The following is an 18,704-nucleotide window of genomic DNA, read 5'->3' as shown; positions in this document are numbered from 1 at the left end:
CTGCTAGCTGCCTTATACATTTCAGTGCTGACTTTTTGAATATACTCCTTCCTGTAGAAAAACTGACAGGGGTTCTAATTCTTCCCACTCTATTCAAAACTAAAAACAATCTCTTACTCAGGTTTCAAACGAGGCGTGTTATTAAAAAGTATTAAAAATGACCTTTGTAATAACATCAAAGTTAAATAATACAGTAGGCAATGCCTTTTACTGATGGTGGAAATTATATTTTTCTTTCTACCAACCATAGCAATAGAGCTTACTTGTAGACATGCTTTTCTCAAAATATTTGGCTCTTGCAATTGGCCCACTGCTTTTGTTATTAGTCTGCACAGAAATTAAGGTAATTTTACATACATACAGTATGTCAGGAAATGTTCCATCCGCTGGTAATATCTGTCACTTGGCATGCAGCACTGAGGTCCACCAGCAGGTGTCTGCTGGCAGTTTGGAACTGTCAGGAGAGCTTTTCCCTGCTGATGTTATGTCATCTTTGGGCCGCAGTACTGGCATCCACCAGCGGATGGGTCCTGGCAGTGTGGAGCAGACAGTACCTCCTACAATCAGGTTTTACTTGAGGCCAATCACAGGCCTATAAATACCCGGCAAGCACTCACATGTTTGCCTTGGTTTCTGCATTGCGCCCTGACCTGCTAGCTTGTGATCTGATCCTGATCCTAAACCTGAACCTGTTCCTGTGCCCTGAACCTGTGACCCGTGTTTCTGATCCTTTCTCCCTGTCCCAATGCCTATCCTGTCCCACCTGTTACCTTGCATCCCTGCCTGCAGTCTGATCCATCCATCCTCTCCCTGTCCTGTGTTCTATACCCCATCTGCTGATCTCCCTGTGTATGACTTTGGCCTGGCTTATGTTTATGTCTCTGGAACATCCCCTGTCCATCTGCTGATCTGCTGTGTATGACCCTGGCCTGGCTATTGTTTAAGATCCTGGTATTTCCCATTTATTGTACTTATCTGTCTGTTATTTGTGGGTCTCTGTCTGTGGTTGGTTATTGTGTCATATTGGAGGTGGTTATACTATATTATTCACTTACTTTAATAAATTATTATATTTTCACTTATATACGTTTTGGTGTCCTCTGTCGCAGATCACACAGTTCTGGTCACACCTGTTCATGACAGTAAACCAAGGCCATCTCTGACTAGAAGTGACTGCGCAGAGGAACCATTGTAGTGCTGTTACTGCTACTAAAATGCAATCAGAAACAGTTGTTCTCCTTGCCTCACTGGTGTTGGAGGATAACAATTACTGTTGTCGGGTATTGAAAGAGTGGGCCAGGGATCAGCTCCTGGAGTGTATCCATCTGGCCCATTCTCTGGTTGATCAGGGTAGATTACTGTTTAAAATAGTTCAGCCCCTGATACAGGTGTGTGCTGAGCTAGCCTTGTCTAGCAGTCCTAAAGGAAGTGATGATTTTTCTCCCCCCTTCAGTAGTGATCAGGTGGAGTCTCTGGTATGGTTGTTGGAAGATGATGCTGTATACTTTCTGGAGCATTATTCAGCTTGTCCTAAACAGGTGCTAGTGGATTGTATAGATTCTGTGCAGTCCCTGGTTAGACAGGCAGTATGTGAACCCATGTTTGTTCAACCTGTACTACAGGCATGGTCAGACTTATTATTTCCAGCCTCAGTCAGCTCTTCAGAACCCGGACCTGCTTTTAGACATCTGCCTGCCCAGGAGTCTTTTTCCCCTTCACCCATGGCAACCTCCATTTCAGCCCAATATACCCTGCTTCCCACCAAATATCAATACCCTGTCTCTACCCACTGCACTTATCCTGCCTTTAACCCACCTGCCTCTTCTCTGCTACCTACAACTTCCCCACAAGAACTTTCTCTGGCCACTGTTCCCTCTTCCTTGTCATATCCCAGCCCTTCTCTTTAGTACGCCTCACCTCCTACCTACAGTCCTGCAGTCACCTACAGATCTCCAGCAGTTAAGCCAAAGAAAAAACGGAAGTTCTTTCAAACCCAAACGATCCTGCCAGTAACCCAACCTGCCTCCACACCAACCAACCTGCTCCAGTCTGCTTGCATGCCAGCTGAACCTGATAACCCAACTGATTCTACCAAATCTCTGCCTGCTATCCAGCCAGTGTCTCAGCCTGATGTGTTCCTGTCTGCTGCCCAGCCTGATGTGTTCCTGTCTGCTGCCCAGCCTGATGCGTTACCGTCTGCTGCCCAGCCTGATGTGCCACCGTCTGCTGCCCAGCCTGATGTGCCACTGACTGCTACCCAATCTGATGTGCCACCGTCTGCTGCCCAGCCTGATGTGCCACCGTCTGCTGCCCAGCTTGATGTGCCACCGTCTGCTGCCCAACCTGAGGTGCCACCATCTGCTGCCCAGCCTGAGGTGCCACTGTCTGATGCCCAGCCTGAGGTGCTCCTGTCCGCTGCCCAGCCTGAGGTGCTCCTGTCCACTGCCCAGCCTAAGGTGCTCCTGTCCGCTGCCCAGCCTGATGTGCCAGTGTCTGCTACTCAGCCTGTTGTACCAATGCCTGTGCCCGCTGTCCAGTTTGAGGTCCCAGTGCCTGCTGCTCAGCCTGACATCCCAGTGTCCATGTTCCAGTCTGACGCTCCAGTGACTACTGCCCAGTCCGCTGTACCTGTTGTTCAGCCTGTTGTGCCAGTACCTGCTGTTCTGCCTGTTGTGCCAGCACCTGTACCTGCTGCCCAGTCTGAAATTCCAGTACCGGCTGCCCGGTTTGAAGTTCCAGTACCTGCTATCCAGTCTGATGCACCCGTTGTTCAGCCTGTTGTGCCAGCACCTGTTGTTCTGCCTGTTGTGCCAGCACCTGTACCTGCTGCCCAGTCTGAAATTCCAGTACCGGCTGCCCGGTTTGAAGTTCCAGTACCTGCTATCCAGTCTGATGCACCCGTTGTTCAGCCTGTTGTGCCAGCACCTGTTGTTCTGCCTGATGTGGCAGTGCCTGTGTCTGCTGCCCAGTCTGAAGGTCCAGTACCTGCTGCCTGGTCTGATGTCTTGGTACCCGCTGTCCAGTTCGATGAGCCTGCCTTCCAGTCTGATGTGCCTGCTTCCCAGTCTGATGTGCCTGCTTCCCAGCCTATTGTGCCCACGTCCCAACCTGATGTCTCGGGGCTTGCTTTCCAGCCTGGTGTCTCGTTGCCTGCCTTCCAGCCTGATGTCTTGAAATTAGTATCTCAGCCTGAAGTTTCGATGCCCGTGTCTCAGCATGAAGTTTTGGTGCCCGTGTCTCAGCCTGAAGTTTCGATGCCCGTGTCTCTGCCTGAAGTTTCGTGCCCGTGTCTCTGCCTGAAGTTTTGGTGCCAGTGTCTCAGCCTGAAGTTTCGGTGCCCGTGTCTCAGCCTGAAGTTTCGATGCCCGTGTCTCAGCCTGAAGTTTCGGTGCCCGTGTCTCAGCCTAAAGTTTCGGTGCCCGTTACCCAGTCTGCTGAACCGGTGCCTGTTACCCAGTCTGCTGAACCGGTGCCCATTACCCAGTCTGCTGAACAGGTGCCCGTTACCCAGTCTGCTGAATCGGTGCCCATTATCCAGTCTGCTAAACCGGAGTCCTTCACTCAGCCCGTTAAGCCAGTATCTGTTATTCAGTTTGCCAGACCAGTGCCCAGTGTCCAGCTCCCTGAGCCGGGGCCCGTTACCCAGCCCACTGGGCCGGGGCCTGTTACCCAGCTTGCTGAGCCGGTGCCTGTGATCCAGCTTGCCTACAGTGCTCGCTGTTTGGCCTAATGTTCCAGAGCCTGCTGCCCAGCTCAAGGACCCGGAGCCTGCTGCCCAGCTCGAGGACCCGAAGCCTGCTGCCCAGCCCAAGGACCCGGAGCCTGCTGTCCAGCCTTAGGACCCGGAGCCTGCTGCCCAGCTCGAGGACCCGGAGCCTGCTGCCCAGCTCGAGGACCCGGAGCCTGCTGCCCAGCTCGAGGACCCGGAGCCTGCTGCCTGCTCTGATGTGCCCGATGTCTGCCCTGAGGTGCCTGATGCCCAGCCTGAAGTGCCTGTTGCCTAGCCTGATGTACCCCCATTTGTTGTTCTGTTTGATGCCATAGACTATGGACAATTACAACCAGTTGGAGCATCCGGAGGCCGCTCCTTTGAGGGGGGTACTGTAAGGAAATGTTCCATCCACTGGTAATATCTGTCATTTGGCATGCAGTACTGAGGTCCACCAGCAGGTGTCTCCTGGCAGTTTGGAACTGTCAGGAGAGCTTTTCCCTGCTGATGTTATGTCATCTTTGGGCCGCAGTACTGACATCCACCGGCAGATGGATCCTGGCAGTGTGGAGCAAACAGTACCTCCTACAATCAGGTGTCACTTGAGGCCAATCACAGGCCCATAAATACCTGGCAAGCACTCACATGTTTGCCTTGGTTTCTTCATTGCGCCCTGACCTGCTAGCTTGTGATCTGATCCTGATTCTGAACCTGTTCCTGTGCCCTGAACCAGTGACCCGTGTTTCTGATCCTGTCTCCCTGTCCCAATCCCTATCCTGTCCCACCTGTTACCTTGCATCCCTGCCTACAGTCTGATCGATCCATCCTCTCCCTGTCCTGTGTTCCATACCCCATCTGCTGATCTCCCTGTGTATGACCTATGCCTGGCTTACGTTTATGTCTCTGGAACATCCCCTGTCCATCTGCTGATCTGCTGTATATGACCCTGACCTGGCTATTGTTTATGATCCTGGTATTTCCCATTTATTGTACTTATCTGTCTGTTATTTGTGGGTCTCTGTCTGTGGTTGGTTATTGTGTCATATTGGAGGTGGTTATACTATATTATTCACTTACTTTAATAAATTATTATATTTTCACTTATATACGTTTTGGTGTCCTCTGTCGCAGATCACACGGTTCTGGTCACACCTGTTCATGACACAGTATCTCACAAAAGTGAGTACCCCCTCAGATTTTTGTAAATATTTTATTATATATTTTCATGTGACAACACTTAAGAATTTACACTTTGCTACAGTGTAAAGTAGGGAGTGTTCAGCTTGTATAACAGTGAACATTTGCTGTCCCCTAAAAATAACTCAACACACAGCCATTAATGTCTAAACTGCTGGCAACAAAAGTGAGTACACCCCTAAATGAAAATGTCCAAATTGGGCCCAATTAGCCATTTCCCTCCCCCCCCGTGGGTTACAAGGTCTCAGGTGTGAATGGGGAGCAGGTGTGTTAAATTTAGTGTTATCGCTCTCACCCTCTCATACTGGTCACTGAAAGTTGAACATGCCACCTCATGGCAAAGAACTCTCTGAGGATCTGAAAAAAAGAATTGTTGCTCCACATAAAGATATCCTAGGCTATAAGAAGATTGCCAAGACCCTGAAACTGAGCTGCAGCACGGTGGCCAAGACCATACAGCAGTTTAACAGGACAGGTTCCACTCAGAACAGGCCTCGCCTTGGTCGACCAAAGAAGTTGAGTGCACATGCTCAGCATCATATCCAGAGGTTGTCTTTGGGAAATAGACATATGAATGCTGCCAACATTGCTGCAGAGGTTGAAGGGGTAGGGGGTCAGTCTGTCAGTGCTCAGACCATACGCCACACACTGTATCAAATTGGTCTGCATGGCTGTTGTCCCAGAAGGAAGCCTCTTCTAAAGATGATGCACAAAAAAGCCTGCAGTTTGCTGAAGACAAGAAGACTAAGGACATGGCCTGCTCTGAGTGGAACCTGTCCTTTTAAACCGCTATATGGTCTTGGCCACCGTGCTGCAGGTCGGTTTCAGGGTCTTGGCAATCAGTTTGCTGAAGATAAGCAGACTAAGGACATGGATTACTGGAACCATGTCCTGTGGTCTGATGAGACCAAGATAAACTTATTTGTTTCAGATGGTGTCAAGTGTGCAACCAGGTGAGGAGTACAAAGACATGTGTGTCTTGCCTACAGTCAAGCATGGTGGTGGGAGTGTCATGGTCTGGGGCTGCATGAGTGCTGCCATCACTGGGGAGCTACAGTTCATTGAGGGAACCATGAATGCCAACCTGTAGTGTGACTTACTAAAGCAGAGCATGATCCCCTCCCTTCAGGGACTAGGCCACAGGGCAGTATTCTAACATGATAACGACCCCAAACACACCTCCAAGACCACCACTGCCTTGCTAAAGAAGCTGAGGGTAAAGGTGATGGACTGGCCAAGCACGTCTCCAGACCTAAACCCTATTGAGCTTCTGTGGGGCATCCTCAAACGGAATGTGGTGGAGTGCAAGGTCTCCAACATCCACCAGCTCTGTGATGTCATCATTGACACTTTGGGCCCAATTTGGACATTTTCACTTAGGGGTGAATTCAGTTTTGTTGCCAGCAGTTTAGACATCAATCGCTGCGTGTTGAGTTATTTTGAGGGGACAGCAAATTTACACTGTTATACAAGCTGTACACTCACTACTTTACACTGTAGCAAAGTGTCATTTCTTCAGTGTTGTCACATGAAAAGATATAATAAAATATTTACAAAAATGTGAGGGGTGTACTCATTTTTTTGAGATACTGTATCCTGCAATGTCCTTAGGTGTACAGCACTGAGGTTTTTCAAGATTCAGTAGAACACATGCAAGGGTTGCTGTTGTCTAAAGGCATGTATGCAGGTTCAAATATTTTCTTAAATTCTTGGTCTAAATGTATTAAGGAAGACTTCAGCTTGTGCATTGACATGACTTATTTTAGTATCCACAGAACAGATGTAGGTAAAGCTCTGGACCAAGGTTTGCAGTTTATAATTCTGACCTAGAAATCTTTTTTTGGGCGTTTAGTTTGACAGTATTTGTACCTGCTTATTTTACCACTGGTGATTGTGTTTTCATATTGTACATAATTATTTGAGCTGGACATGCATTGTAAAATTTCTGTAATATTATTGTTATTAATAACAAGGATTTATAAAGCATAAACAGTTTTTGCAGTGCTTTAAAATATAAAGGGAGATAGTACAGTTACAATACTATAAAATACAAGAGGGGTAAGAGGGCCTTGCTCCTAAGAGTTTACAATCTAATAGGTTGGGGCAAGTGGTGCAAAAGGTAAGAACTATGGGAGATAAGCTGGTGGAGGAGTTAAAAGTTCAATTGTTAGTTGAGGGCAGCATAGGCTTTCCTAAAGAGATGAATTTTCAGGAATCATCTAAAGGTTGCCAGAGTAGGAGATAGTCAGACAGATTGAAGTAAAGAACTCCAGGGGATTGAAGAGGTTCTGGAGACGAACATGGAGGGAGGAGACAAGAGAGCAAGGGAGCAGGAGGTCTTGGGATCAGCAGTGAATACTGTTTGCATGATATTTGGAGATAAGATTGGTGATAAATGGTTGTGAATAGCTTTGTATGTTGTTAGTATTTTGAATTTAATTTACTGGGCACGAGCACGAGCAAGCAAGACATTCAACATCCTTGTCATGTCAGTTAATTAATTTAGTAATGGGAGAGGAGGCTGAAGGAGCGGGATGAGGAGTAGAGAGATATATTTGAGTGTCATCAGCGTAGAGATGGTATTGGCAGCTGTGGGAAGTTATCAAGTGACCAAGAGAGGAGGTGTAGGAGGAGAAGAGAAAGGGTTCAAGAACAGAGCCTTGGGGGACATGAATAGGGATGAGCCGAACACCCCCCTGTTCGGTTCGCACCAGAACATGCGAACAGGCAAAAAATTTGTTCGAACACGCGAACACCGTTAAAGTCTATGGGACACGAACATGAATAATAAAAAGTGCTAATTTTAAAGGCTTATATGCAAGTTATTGTCATAAAAAGTGTTTGGGGACCTGGGTCCTGCCCCAGGGGACATGGATCAATGCAAATAAAAGTTTTAAAAACGGACGTTTTTTCAGGAGCAGTGATTTTAAAAATGCTTAAAGTGAAACAATAAACGTGTAATATTCCTTTAAATTTCGTACCTGGGGGGTGTCTATAGTATGCCTGTAAAGGGGCCCATGTTTAGAACAGTCTGACAGCAAAATGACATTTCAAAGGAAAAAAGTCATTTAAAACTACTCACGCCTAATAATGAATTGCCGGTCAATACACATAAAAGTTCATTGATAAAAATGGCATGGGAATTCCCCACAGGGGAACCCTGAACCAAAATTTTTTTAAAAATGACGTGGGGGTCCCCCTATATTCAATACCAGGCCCTTCAGGTCTGGTATGGATATTAAGGGGCACCCTGGCCAAATTTTTTTTTAAATGACGTGGGGTCTCCCTCAAAATCTATACCAGACCCTTCAGGTCTGGTATGGATTTTAAGGGGAACCCCCCACCAATTTTTTTTTTAAAAATCACGTGGGGTCCCCCAAAAATCTATACCAGACCCTTATCCCAGCACGCAACCTGTAGGCTGCAGGAAAAGAGGGGGTGACGAGAGAGCGCCCCCCCCTGCTGAACTATACCAGGCCACATGCCTCAACATTGGGAGGGTGCTTTGGGGTAGCCCCCCAAAACACCTTGTCCCCATGTTGATGGGGACAAGGGCCTCATCCCCAATACCCTTGCCCGATGGTTGTGGGGGTCTGCGGGTGGGGGGCTTATCGGAATCTGGAAGCCCCTTTAACATGGGGACCCCCAGATCCTGGCCCTCCCCCCCGTGTGAAATGGTAACGGGGTACTTGTACCCCTACCATTTCACAAAAAAAGTGTAAAAAATGTTAAAAATGACAAGAGACAGTTTTTGACAATTCCTTTATTTAAATGCTTCTTCTGTCTTCTATCTTCTTTCTTCTATCTTCCTTCGGTTTCTTCCTCCATCTTCTTCTTCTTTTGGTTCTTCTGGTTCTTCCTCCGGTGTTCTCGTCTGGCATCATCCTCCGCGGCGTCTTCTTCCCTTCGTCTTCTGGGCCTCTCCCCCACGTCATTTTTTAAAAAATTTTGTTTCGGGGTTCCCCTGTGGGGAATTCCCATGCCGTTTTTATCAATGAACTTTTATGTGTATTGTCGGACCGGCAATTCATTATTAGCCGCGAGTAGTTTTAAATGACTTTTTTTCCTTTGAAATGTAATTTTGCTGTCAGACTGTTCTAAACAAGGGAAACATGCGCCCCTTTACAGGCATACTATAGACACCCCCCAGGTACAAAATTGAAAGGAATATTACACTTTTATTGTTTCACACATTATTAAAATCACTGCTCCTGAAAAAACGGACGTTTTTAAAACTTTTTTTTGCATTGATCCATGTCCCCTGGGGCAGGACCCAGGTCCCCAAACACTTTTTATGACAATACCATGCATATAAGCCTTTAAAATTAGCACTTTTGATTTCTCCCATAGACTTTTAAAGGGTGCTCCGCGGCTTTCGAATTTGCCGCGAACACCCCAAATTGTTCGCTGTTCGGAGACCTGGCGAACAGCCAACTTTCGAGTCGAACATGAGTTCGACTCGAATTTGAAGCTCATCCCTAGACATGAACATAAAGAGAAAGTGGGAAGAAAGAGACAGAGTTGTGAGTAATACTAAAGGAATTCTGTGGAGGTGGAGGACCAGGAAATAACAGAATCTTGGAGGCCAAGGGAGTATAGTGGAAGTTCATCAGTATCAAAGGCCACATAAATGTCTAGTATTAAGAGCATGAAGTACTGGCCATTGGTTTTAGCAGTTAGTAAATCCTTAGTGGGTTTTAGTAGGACAGTTCCTGTGGAGTGCTGCGAGTGAAAGCAAAACTCCTGTAAGGGGTCAAGAAGGTTGTTTTCAGTGAGGTAGTTGTTCAGATGATTGTAGAATAAGTGTTTTAAAGGTTTAGAGGTGAATGGGAGCAAGGAGTTAGGTCTTAAGTTGTTCATGTTGGTGGGGTCTAGTGAGGGCTTTTTAGGTATGGGGGTGATCCATGCATGCTTTAGAAGGAAGGTGCCAGTAGAGAGGGACAGATTAAAGATATGGCGAGAGCACATAGGATAGATTAAAAAAAGGTGACCATAGTAGTTGGGAGAGAACATGATCCAGGGGACAATTGGTTAGGTGGGCATCTGAGTAAAGTTTGGTAACCTCTTCAGTAGTAGCCAGGTCAAAAAAAGAAAGTATTGAATGTGCTTTTAGACAGGGTATGTTAAGTGGGGAAAATATATGTACAGTGGAGTAGGGATAGGCGAACGGTTCAGCCGGAGCATCAGTTCAGGCTAAACATTTGCTGTTCGGCTGTTGACCGAACACCTGAATTTGCAGGGTGTTCACCAGGGTGTTTGCCCTGACAAACACACTGTAATGCATTGAACTCTGCGCAGTGCATTCTGTGCCCTGATTGGGCAAAGTTTTGCCCAATAAGGGTGCAGTGTAAGCTGGTTGTTAAGGAGCGGGCCGGGAAGCCGATTGCAATGTCCTTAACAACCGATAAGTCATCAGCTGTCCAATAAAAAAAAATGGCAGTTAAAAAATAATGAAAAAAATGGTGTGGGGTATGGATTTGGAGGGGAACCCCACTCCAACATTGAAAAAAAAAAATTAGAGTGGGGTCCCCCCCCAAAATCCAGACCCTTATCCGGGCATGCAGCCTGGGAGGCCAGGAAAGGGGAGGAACAAGTGAGCGCCCCTCAATGAACCAGGCCACATATCCTCAACATGGGGCAGTGGGTGCTTTGGGGCAGGGGTCCCCATTTTTTTCTTTATTATTTCGATAGCCAGGGCCGGAAATTGTAACCACAAGTCAATTTAAATGGGATTTGACTTATTTTTTTTTCTTTAGAAATGTCATTTTTGCTACGGCATGTTTTATGCATGCTACTGATGCGCCACTTTAAAGGCAGACTAAGGGGACCCCACAGGCCCTATATTTAAAGTATTTTTTCATTTTTATTGTTGCACTTTAAGCATCATTAAAATCACTGCTCTTGCAAAAACCTAATATGGCCAATTACTTGCATATAAGCTTTCAAAACGGGCACTTTTGATTTTTTCCTGTTCAGCTCCAATAGACTTCAATTGGGTTCGCTGTTTGGGTTAGAATATTTCCCCTGTTCAGCTGTACTTCTGCAAGCCAAACAGGGGGGGTGTTCGGCAAACTCTTGGGCAGTGAGTGAGTTAGTGGGTGGAGGTGGTGGGGGACAAAGGAGAGATAAAGTTAGAGAGGTAGAGAAGCGCTAACGAGGACTGGATGACAAGGTATTGTTAGGAGTGGCAAAGTAGGTTTGTTTGGCAGCATGGCGGCAGGGATTGTATTTTATGAGGGAAGATTTATATAGGGTGAAGTACTGCGGGGATTTAGTATTATACTACAGTTGCTCAAGTACATGGCAATATTTCTTGAGATATCTGGTGTTATCAGTGTGCCAAGGTTGAAAAGATAAGGGCCTGATCCTGCATGTAGTTATAGGAGCAAGTATGTCGAGTGAGGATGAGAGTGAACTGTTGTAAACAGAGATGGCCAGGTTAGGACAGAACAGGGGTGAGATTTTGTCATAGAAGTGGTCAGTAGCAGAATAGAGAAATGAAGGGTTAAAGTGGTGAAGGTTTCTATAAGTAATTAATAAGTATAAGTAATAAGTAATAAGTATAAGTAATAAGCATTTGATGCTTGGAAGGATAGGTTGTTGAAGATAAGGACACTGTGCATTTGATGAGGTTGTGATTAGAAAGAGGAAATGGGGTGTTAATGAGGTTGCCAGGAGTGCATAGATGGGAGTGTACAAGGTCCATGGTCCAAGGTACCATGGGAATAAGTGGTAGTGTATATTTATTGTGTTAGGTCAAAAGATAAAGCTAAGTTGAGAAATTGAAATGTAGCTGGGCTGTTAACATTAACAGGGATGTTAAATTCATCAAGAAGGATAGTGGTTATTTTAGAAGAGAGAAAGTAAGGTAACTAGGCAAATAAGTCATCAAAAAAGCATGATACTAGTCCTGGAGACTGATAAATCTCTGCAATCCTTAGAGAAAATGAAGAAAATACAGTGGGTCTCAAAAGAGGAGCGGGATAGAGGGGAAGGGGTAAGAAGGACTTGAAAGGTGCTCATTTAGGATGGAAGGAAACCAACTCCACTGTCCACTGGGTCTCGGGAAGTCAGTCCAGTGGGGACTACCATGGGGGAGGGCAGCAGGAGAAGCAGAGTATGATCGCTTTCTTTCTTTATCTGATCTCTTTCTTTTGTTTCCCTATTTTTTTGCTCTACATTCTGCCTTTAAACAGTGTAACTCTTAAAATTCTGAAAGAGAGCTACAAGTAGTGTTTGCTTTTATATAACCATGCACTCTGTTTTCCAGATCTTGAATTGTTTAATGCTCATGGAATCTCCGGTGCAGATTTTTCGAGAGGCGGAAATAGATCCTAAGAGACCTCCAATGGGTTCAACGTGCTCCCCCAATTGTATGCCTGTGTGCACTTCAAGCTGTTATGCCAACTCCAGCTTACTGCTAGGCTGGGCTGACTATGAAAATGTCAGTGACTATCCAGTATCTCCGACACATGAGGGCAACCACACCACCATTTCTCCCACAATCTCTGTCATCATTACAGCAGTTTACTCCATGGTTTTTGTTGTTGGCTTGGTGGGCAATGCACTGGTGATGTTTGTAATTATACGGTAAGTTTAATTTTGCACAAATTAGGTATATTGTTAGAGAAATATGTTTGTAGTGTATTATATATTGTATTTGCTTTTTATTTCATTTTTATTTTGCTATTGCTTGTGAAATATAAGCTAAATAACTAAATATGCAGTTGTAGTGCATATATGTGAATTGCTAAAACAATTTGATCCACAAATAACTGACATTACCGTATTTAATGACAATTTTTCTTAAAACAGAATTTTAAAAAGGCATGAGATTGGCATCACACCGATGCTGCAAAATAGGAGCCTAAAATAAAGGAACACCATTCCTTTTTTCTTAAAAGGGGGAAGGAAATGGAAAGAGGGGTATGGGAAACTTACCTGCTTGCTATGGAAATTGCAATTCTTGAGCCCTGTAAATTCGTTAGTTAAGTACAAAATGGTCAGCACTGGCTGAATTCTTTACTTACTCACCAATTTATATGAAAAAAAAGACATACAAATCCAAAAGGTTCTTCATGTATCTCAAACTGAGTCTACTTGTCTACAGGGATTACCTTGCATTTGTGCAAAATGTTTGTAAAAAAACACTTTGTTTTAACAAAATATTAAGATTTTCACATAATTCAGTGTTCAGCATTGGCAGTTAATATTGCTTAGTGAACACTGGCAAATGTCAAATAGATGATCTGTGACTGATGACAATGAGTTTATGACACTGAGTTGCAAAAACCCCTACACACTGTGACCAGTACTAACTAGGAGGAGGTGATAAGGACCAGAGAAAATTATAACTGCTTTGCTCCACTTTATAGGAGTGACATGTCTTGTGACACAAACCTGCCTGAGTGATTGGAGGAAATAGTAAGAAAACATAGTGGAGGATGAGATAACATTTAAGACATCATCCTGGTGATCCAACGAAAGCAAAGGGCATCAGAAAAACCAAATTACCTGAACTCTTCTGGCATGAGACAGTAACATATAATTAGCTGAATTAGAACAACCAAGGTTGACTAGTTCACACAAATAAGTTTGATTCGTTTTTCAGCATCTGTTTATAATACATGAGCATAGAAGCCCTATGTGTCTAATGCTTGTGTTTGTCTATTTGTAGTAAATAGAATATTCCTCACTTCACACTTTAAAAATCAATCTTGGTTTATTCAGTCCTATTTAATTACAATCTTATCTCACACATGGTCTCAGAGTTCCTCTGAGACTTTTCTTACTAACCAGTCAATGAATGTTTCATGGCTAAGCAAAATAATCACTTCTCTAGTTCTAATCAATCTTTAGTATTCATTCTGTTCATCGTGTGAATAAATTATGATGCACTATAAATAAAAGTATATTATTGACTAGATGCAATTAAAAAGGTTCTAAAGGGTTCCCAGGGAAGCAGCTAATATGAACAAATTGAGACAAATAAATGCTGACAACAGGCTGCACACAGAGCAGTTTGGTAAACGTTCTCCCCTGTAAGCTATATTATGTTAAAAAAAAAAAAAAAAACTAAACATATACATTTGGTGACAAAGTATTCATTTATAATTTTAACAATTTCACTGTCTTTAATAAATGTAAGTTTTGAAAGCTAAACTAAATTCACAGTAAAATATATGCAGTTTGATGTTGTCTCTATGCAGTCTAGATATTTTACTAAACACTTTTATTACATTTATTTTCCTGTTACATCCTGTCAGTGTGTGTATAAATATGAACCAGTGCACTCAGTAATCATAAAGTGCCTTTATGGCTCTTTTTTTGCTGCCTTCATTCTGGGATCTAATTTTACAAAATGTCTTACAACCCCATGGGGGTTATTTACTAAAGGCAAATCTACTTTGCACTGCAAGTGCACTTGAAATTGCACATTGAAATCTACAGTGCAGTCGCTGTAGATCCGAGGGGGTTATGCAAGGAAAATAAAAAACAGCATTTTAGCTTGCACATGATTGGATGATAAAATCAGCAGAGGTTCCACTTATTTCAAATCTACCCCTTAGATTTAGAGTGACTGCACTTCCAAGTGCACTTTCAAGTGCACATGAAGTACACTTGTAGTGCAAAGTGGATTTGCCTTTTGTAAATAACCCTCCATGTCTTGCAGAATGCCCTGTCATACAAGGGGTGGTACACTGGTTGCAGTAGGAGGCACATCACCATTTTTCCCTATCATGGTGTAAATCATGGTGTCAAAGTGTAATGCCAATTTTAATGTTAATATTGGCAGTAATGCATTGATGGAGTCATAGCAAAGCCTTTTTTTCTTCAGTTGGGTGGTACTAATGCTGCTAAAGCTAAACTATAGTTTATTATAGTACAGATAACTTACTAAGATTTGTTTTTAAAATTGTATGAGCCTGTATGCATTGGTGGTTATTTACTAAAGGCAAATCCACTTTGCACTACAAGTGCACTGCAAGTGCACTTGAAAGTGCATTGAAAGTGCACTTGGAAGTAAAGTTGCTGTAGATCCTAGGGGTCATGCAAGGAAAATAAAAAACAGCATTTTTGCTTGCACATGATTGGATGATAAAATCAGCAGAGCTTCACCTCATTTGAGAGCTTCCCCTCAGATCTACAGCGATGTACAGTGACTGCACTTACAAGTGCACTTCCAAGAGCACTTTAAGTGCCCTTGTAGTGCAAAGTGGATTTGCCTTTAGTAAATCAACCCCATTCTGTCATTTTGTAAAAAGTTAGGGGAAAGTGACAAACCTTGCAAATGATTTTGGGATTCTTACGAGGCTAGTCGAGAATTTTACTTTTGCAACGTGCATCACCCATGGCAAAAAATATATCTGATACTACTATAGTTGAAAACGATTCTTTCTTTTTGTCTTATATTATTATGATTGCACTTTACACCACCCTATAGAATAAGCAGGAGTATGCCTGATCGGTAACCTAAAACAACCAGTCAGAACTAAACTATCAATGATCTGACTTGACTACAATAAATTAAACTCAAATTAATCTTTTAGATGTTATTACACTTTACACGACATTGGTTCCCTTTGGCTGACTTCTTGAGTAACTATTTATTAAGTAAACATTTTCAAATTGCTCCAACATAAAAACATCTCTGAAGTAAAAAACAAACAAACAAAAAAAAACAAAAACAAAAAAACCTACAACTATCTGGCTTAGGAAAGTGAAAGCTCCGCAATTAGCAAAAGGCCATCTAAGAAGCTATTATTCTATTATTATCTTTACCAAAATGGACAGACACTGTACACACTAATATCATAGGCAGAGTAACTAGAATTCAATTCTTTCAAAATAAATAACTCACATATAATAGCTGTAGATGTATTGCCATACCAACAAAGCTATTATATCATTATATACAATTTAAAATGGTTCCAGCACTGCTGGCTTGATTTTCTTAAATTACAGGCATGAACATTAGCAAATGATAAACAACATGTGTTAAGAACATCCTTAAATTACTTTTTATTTCCAGATGCCCAATTGTTATAGTACATTAACAGAGAAATAGAGAAGCAGAAAGAAAAGGCTTGATAAACAAGAGGACAGTAAATATGTGCAAGTGCACTTTCATACAATTCTTAAATGATTTTGTTTTTATATTTCTCTCAGTGAACCTGCCTATCTATAATGCTACCAGGTTTATTCTATCCAGTATAGAGAAAAATAAGGAAGTTTTCTGTGCCTACAATCACAACTCAAAACCCAGATAGGTAGTGTGACAGACCTAGCCAGGACAGAGGCTGTTGGAGAGGACTGAATGCAAGCCTCTTGCCTTTTGATTATGGGCCCTGGATTTTCAATGGAACAATACTCTTTGTGAGGTGAATTAGAAATCCAGTCTGAACTGTACCAATTGGACTCAGTCGTGTATATATGTATATATTGTATGTTGTTTGATTCTGTTGGGGACTCCTTGCTATGGTCATTTGGGATTTATGTCCCTGAAGAGGGATGGGGGATTCTCCTCTATACAATGTAGGAGACGGGACGACTCCTATTGGAGCTGCTGCTATTGTGAGAAAATGTCCTGTGATAATTAACTCAGTCTGGGCAAAAGGTCATGTCTCAGTCACCTAGGCTGTATAAAGGATTAGTTAATTAGCTCATGTTAATTAGGTTAATTAGGTTACGTTTGTATTGTTAGAGTAATATGAGCAGGAGGGTGGAACCTCATCTTCTCCTGTATATAAGACTGTATTCTGGTTCTGAATAAAGTGAGTTCATGTTAGCAACAAGCAAGTGTTGCCTTGTTTTGTGCTCAGAGACGTTGGAATATCTGATATCTGTATACAGACTGGGAGGAAGTGGTATATGACGGAAGCACTCAAGCGGAGTGTGGGACGTTCCGTGACATTGGTGGCAATCAGTGGGAAAGCTTCCTGCAGTCTGGGACATCCAAACCTCCAACTGGATCCAAGATCAGCATAGCAGACTTCAGTCACCCCAGCGGAGATATGGACCTGGCATCAGAGTTCCCGGGGCTGCTGCGGATCATCCTTTCAACATACACCAGGACTTTGTCTGAGGATGAATACCTGGAGCTCAGGCAGCAGATTCGGGTGGAGCTCTAAATTGGAGCCCTCCAGCTCACTGGTATAAAACAGGGCAAGTGCTTTCCAACCCAAGAGCAACGGGCCAGTGACCAACGGGCATTGCGGATGGCATTCCTGGGAGAGCGGCCCCAGGAGCAATGGGTGACTGAGTTGGACAGGCTGGTCCAGCAGGAGATAGAGCTGGACAATCGTTATCGTAATTGTTAATGGCACGCAGAGAAGGGATATTTAGGGGAGACAACAGAATGCTCTCCGGAGGGATATGACTTTGGAGGCCCTGGATTGCTGTGGGAGAGCCTTACAGATCATTTTATGTTGGGTGATGAAGGGGAACCTGACCTTGAGGACCTGCGAGAATATAGAGAGGCTATGCTCGGTCTTGCAGGGGTCTCAGAGCTCAAACCTGATCTGGACCATTTGCTAAGGAAGGAACAGCATCTGGAAAGGGCATACAGGAAACTGCTAGAACACGTTCAGCAGCATGCCAGAGAATCAGCAGTGGAAAATCTGAAGATTGCCGTCCCCAAACCTGAAGTGCTGACCACAGGGCAGAGTTCTGCTAACCTCTGTCCAGCACTGATAACATCTTTTGGGTTCCATGAACAGGAGATGGTGAACCTCTATCCCCAGACACCAGTTATAGAGATAGGGGTTTTAATAGACTTTTCTGCTGAGGAAGAACAACCTGATGAGCCTCCAGCAGAAGAGCTGGTATTAGGGCCAAACTTCACTGTGCTCTGCCCAGCACCAACAGCAGTATCTGGGGAGTTACAACAAACTTCTCCAGCAGAAGTGCTGGCAACCGGACAGAGGGTCCAAGACCTCTGCCCCACACCTGTGGCAGTTTCGGAGGCCCAGGGTGAGAAGGTGGCAATCACTTCCCAGCAGCAGATACAGGGGGAGAAGGGAGAGGAGGTGTGTGTTGTCCCTCCCCAACAGTTGGCCAGGGTGGAGGAAGCAGCCTTCCCTCCCCAGCAAAGATCAGTGCACCTGGGAGACAGTACCATAGACATGTCGTCCAAGCAACCAGATGAGGGAATGGAAAAGGAAGCAGCCGGCTCACCTCCCCAATGACAGCTACACAGTTTGGGAATGGAGGAAGCCAGCCTCCTGCCCAACGGTTAGCCAGAGCGGAGGATGCGGAGTCCCCAGCAGAAGTGCTGGCAACAGGGCAGAGTGTTACCAACCTCTGCCCAGCACCGGCAACAACTACAGAGTTCCAGGGAGGCGGGGCAGTCGGCCTCCCTCCCCAACAGTTAGCCGGAACAGATGGTGTGGGGTTTCCAGCAGAAGGGCTGGCAACAGGGCCGAGGACTGTTGGACTCTGCCCTCAACTAACAGAGGATGGATTTCCTGTGAAGGTGGATGGAACTTCAGTCTCCACTTGTATATCCCAGGGATGCTGGGCAGTTGGCCCAGATCCCCAACAGCATGACAGAGTGAGCCCAGTCACCCTGTTTCCCTCCAGCGGCAGAAAGGACTCCAGGGAGAGGGGCCACTCCGGGCCTCTCCCCAGCGGTGGATATGTTCTCTGAGAGAGGCAGAGGTTGGCTGGGTGAGTAATACTCTGTTTGGAACAATTTGTTTGGGGTACCGTGTGGGTACAGGCAGTAGAGGACTGAAACTATGGACTAACTTCGGAGTCAACCCGTCTGGGGTCTCCTCCTGTGTTAGTCTCCTGCCAA

The 18,704-nt window shown here is 44.5% G+C and overlaps 1 protein-coding gene across 1 annotated transcript in view; it reads left to right on the top strand.

Moving 5' to 3' along the window:
• The window catches only part of OPRK1 (opioid receptor kappa 1), a 183,323-nt gene that overhangs the window by 106,418 nt on the left and 58,201 nt on the right, over window positions 1–18,704 (top strand). The window contains exon 2 of the mRNA XM_073631598.1: window positions 12,177–12,496. Coding sequence (XP_073487699.1) covers window positions 12,192–12,496 — 305 coding nt within the window. The 5' untranslated portion in view covers window positions 12,177–12,191. The remainder of the gene's footprint in view (window positions 1–12,176; window positions 12,497–18,704) is intronic.

The sequence above is a fragment of the Aquarana catesbeiana genome, linkage group LG05 (genome assembly GCF_042186555.1).
Source record: "Aquarana catesbeiana isolate 2022-GZ linkage group LG05, ASM4218655v1, whole genome shotgun sequence".
Lineage (NCBI taxonomy): Eukaryota > Metazoa > Chordata > Amphibia > Anura > Ranidae > Aquarana > Aquarana catesbeiana.
Note: the sequence above shows the minus strand (reverse complement) of the source record. Positions and strands in the feature narration are given on the sequence as shown.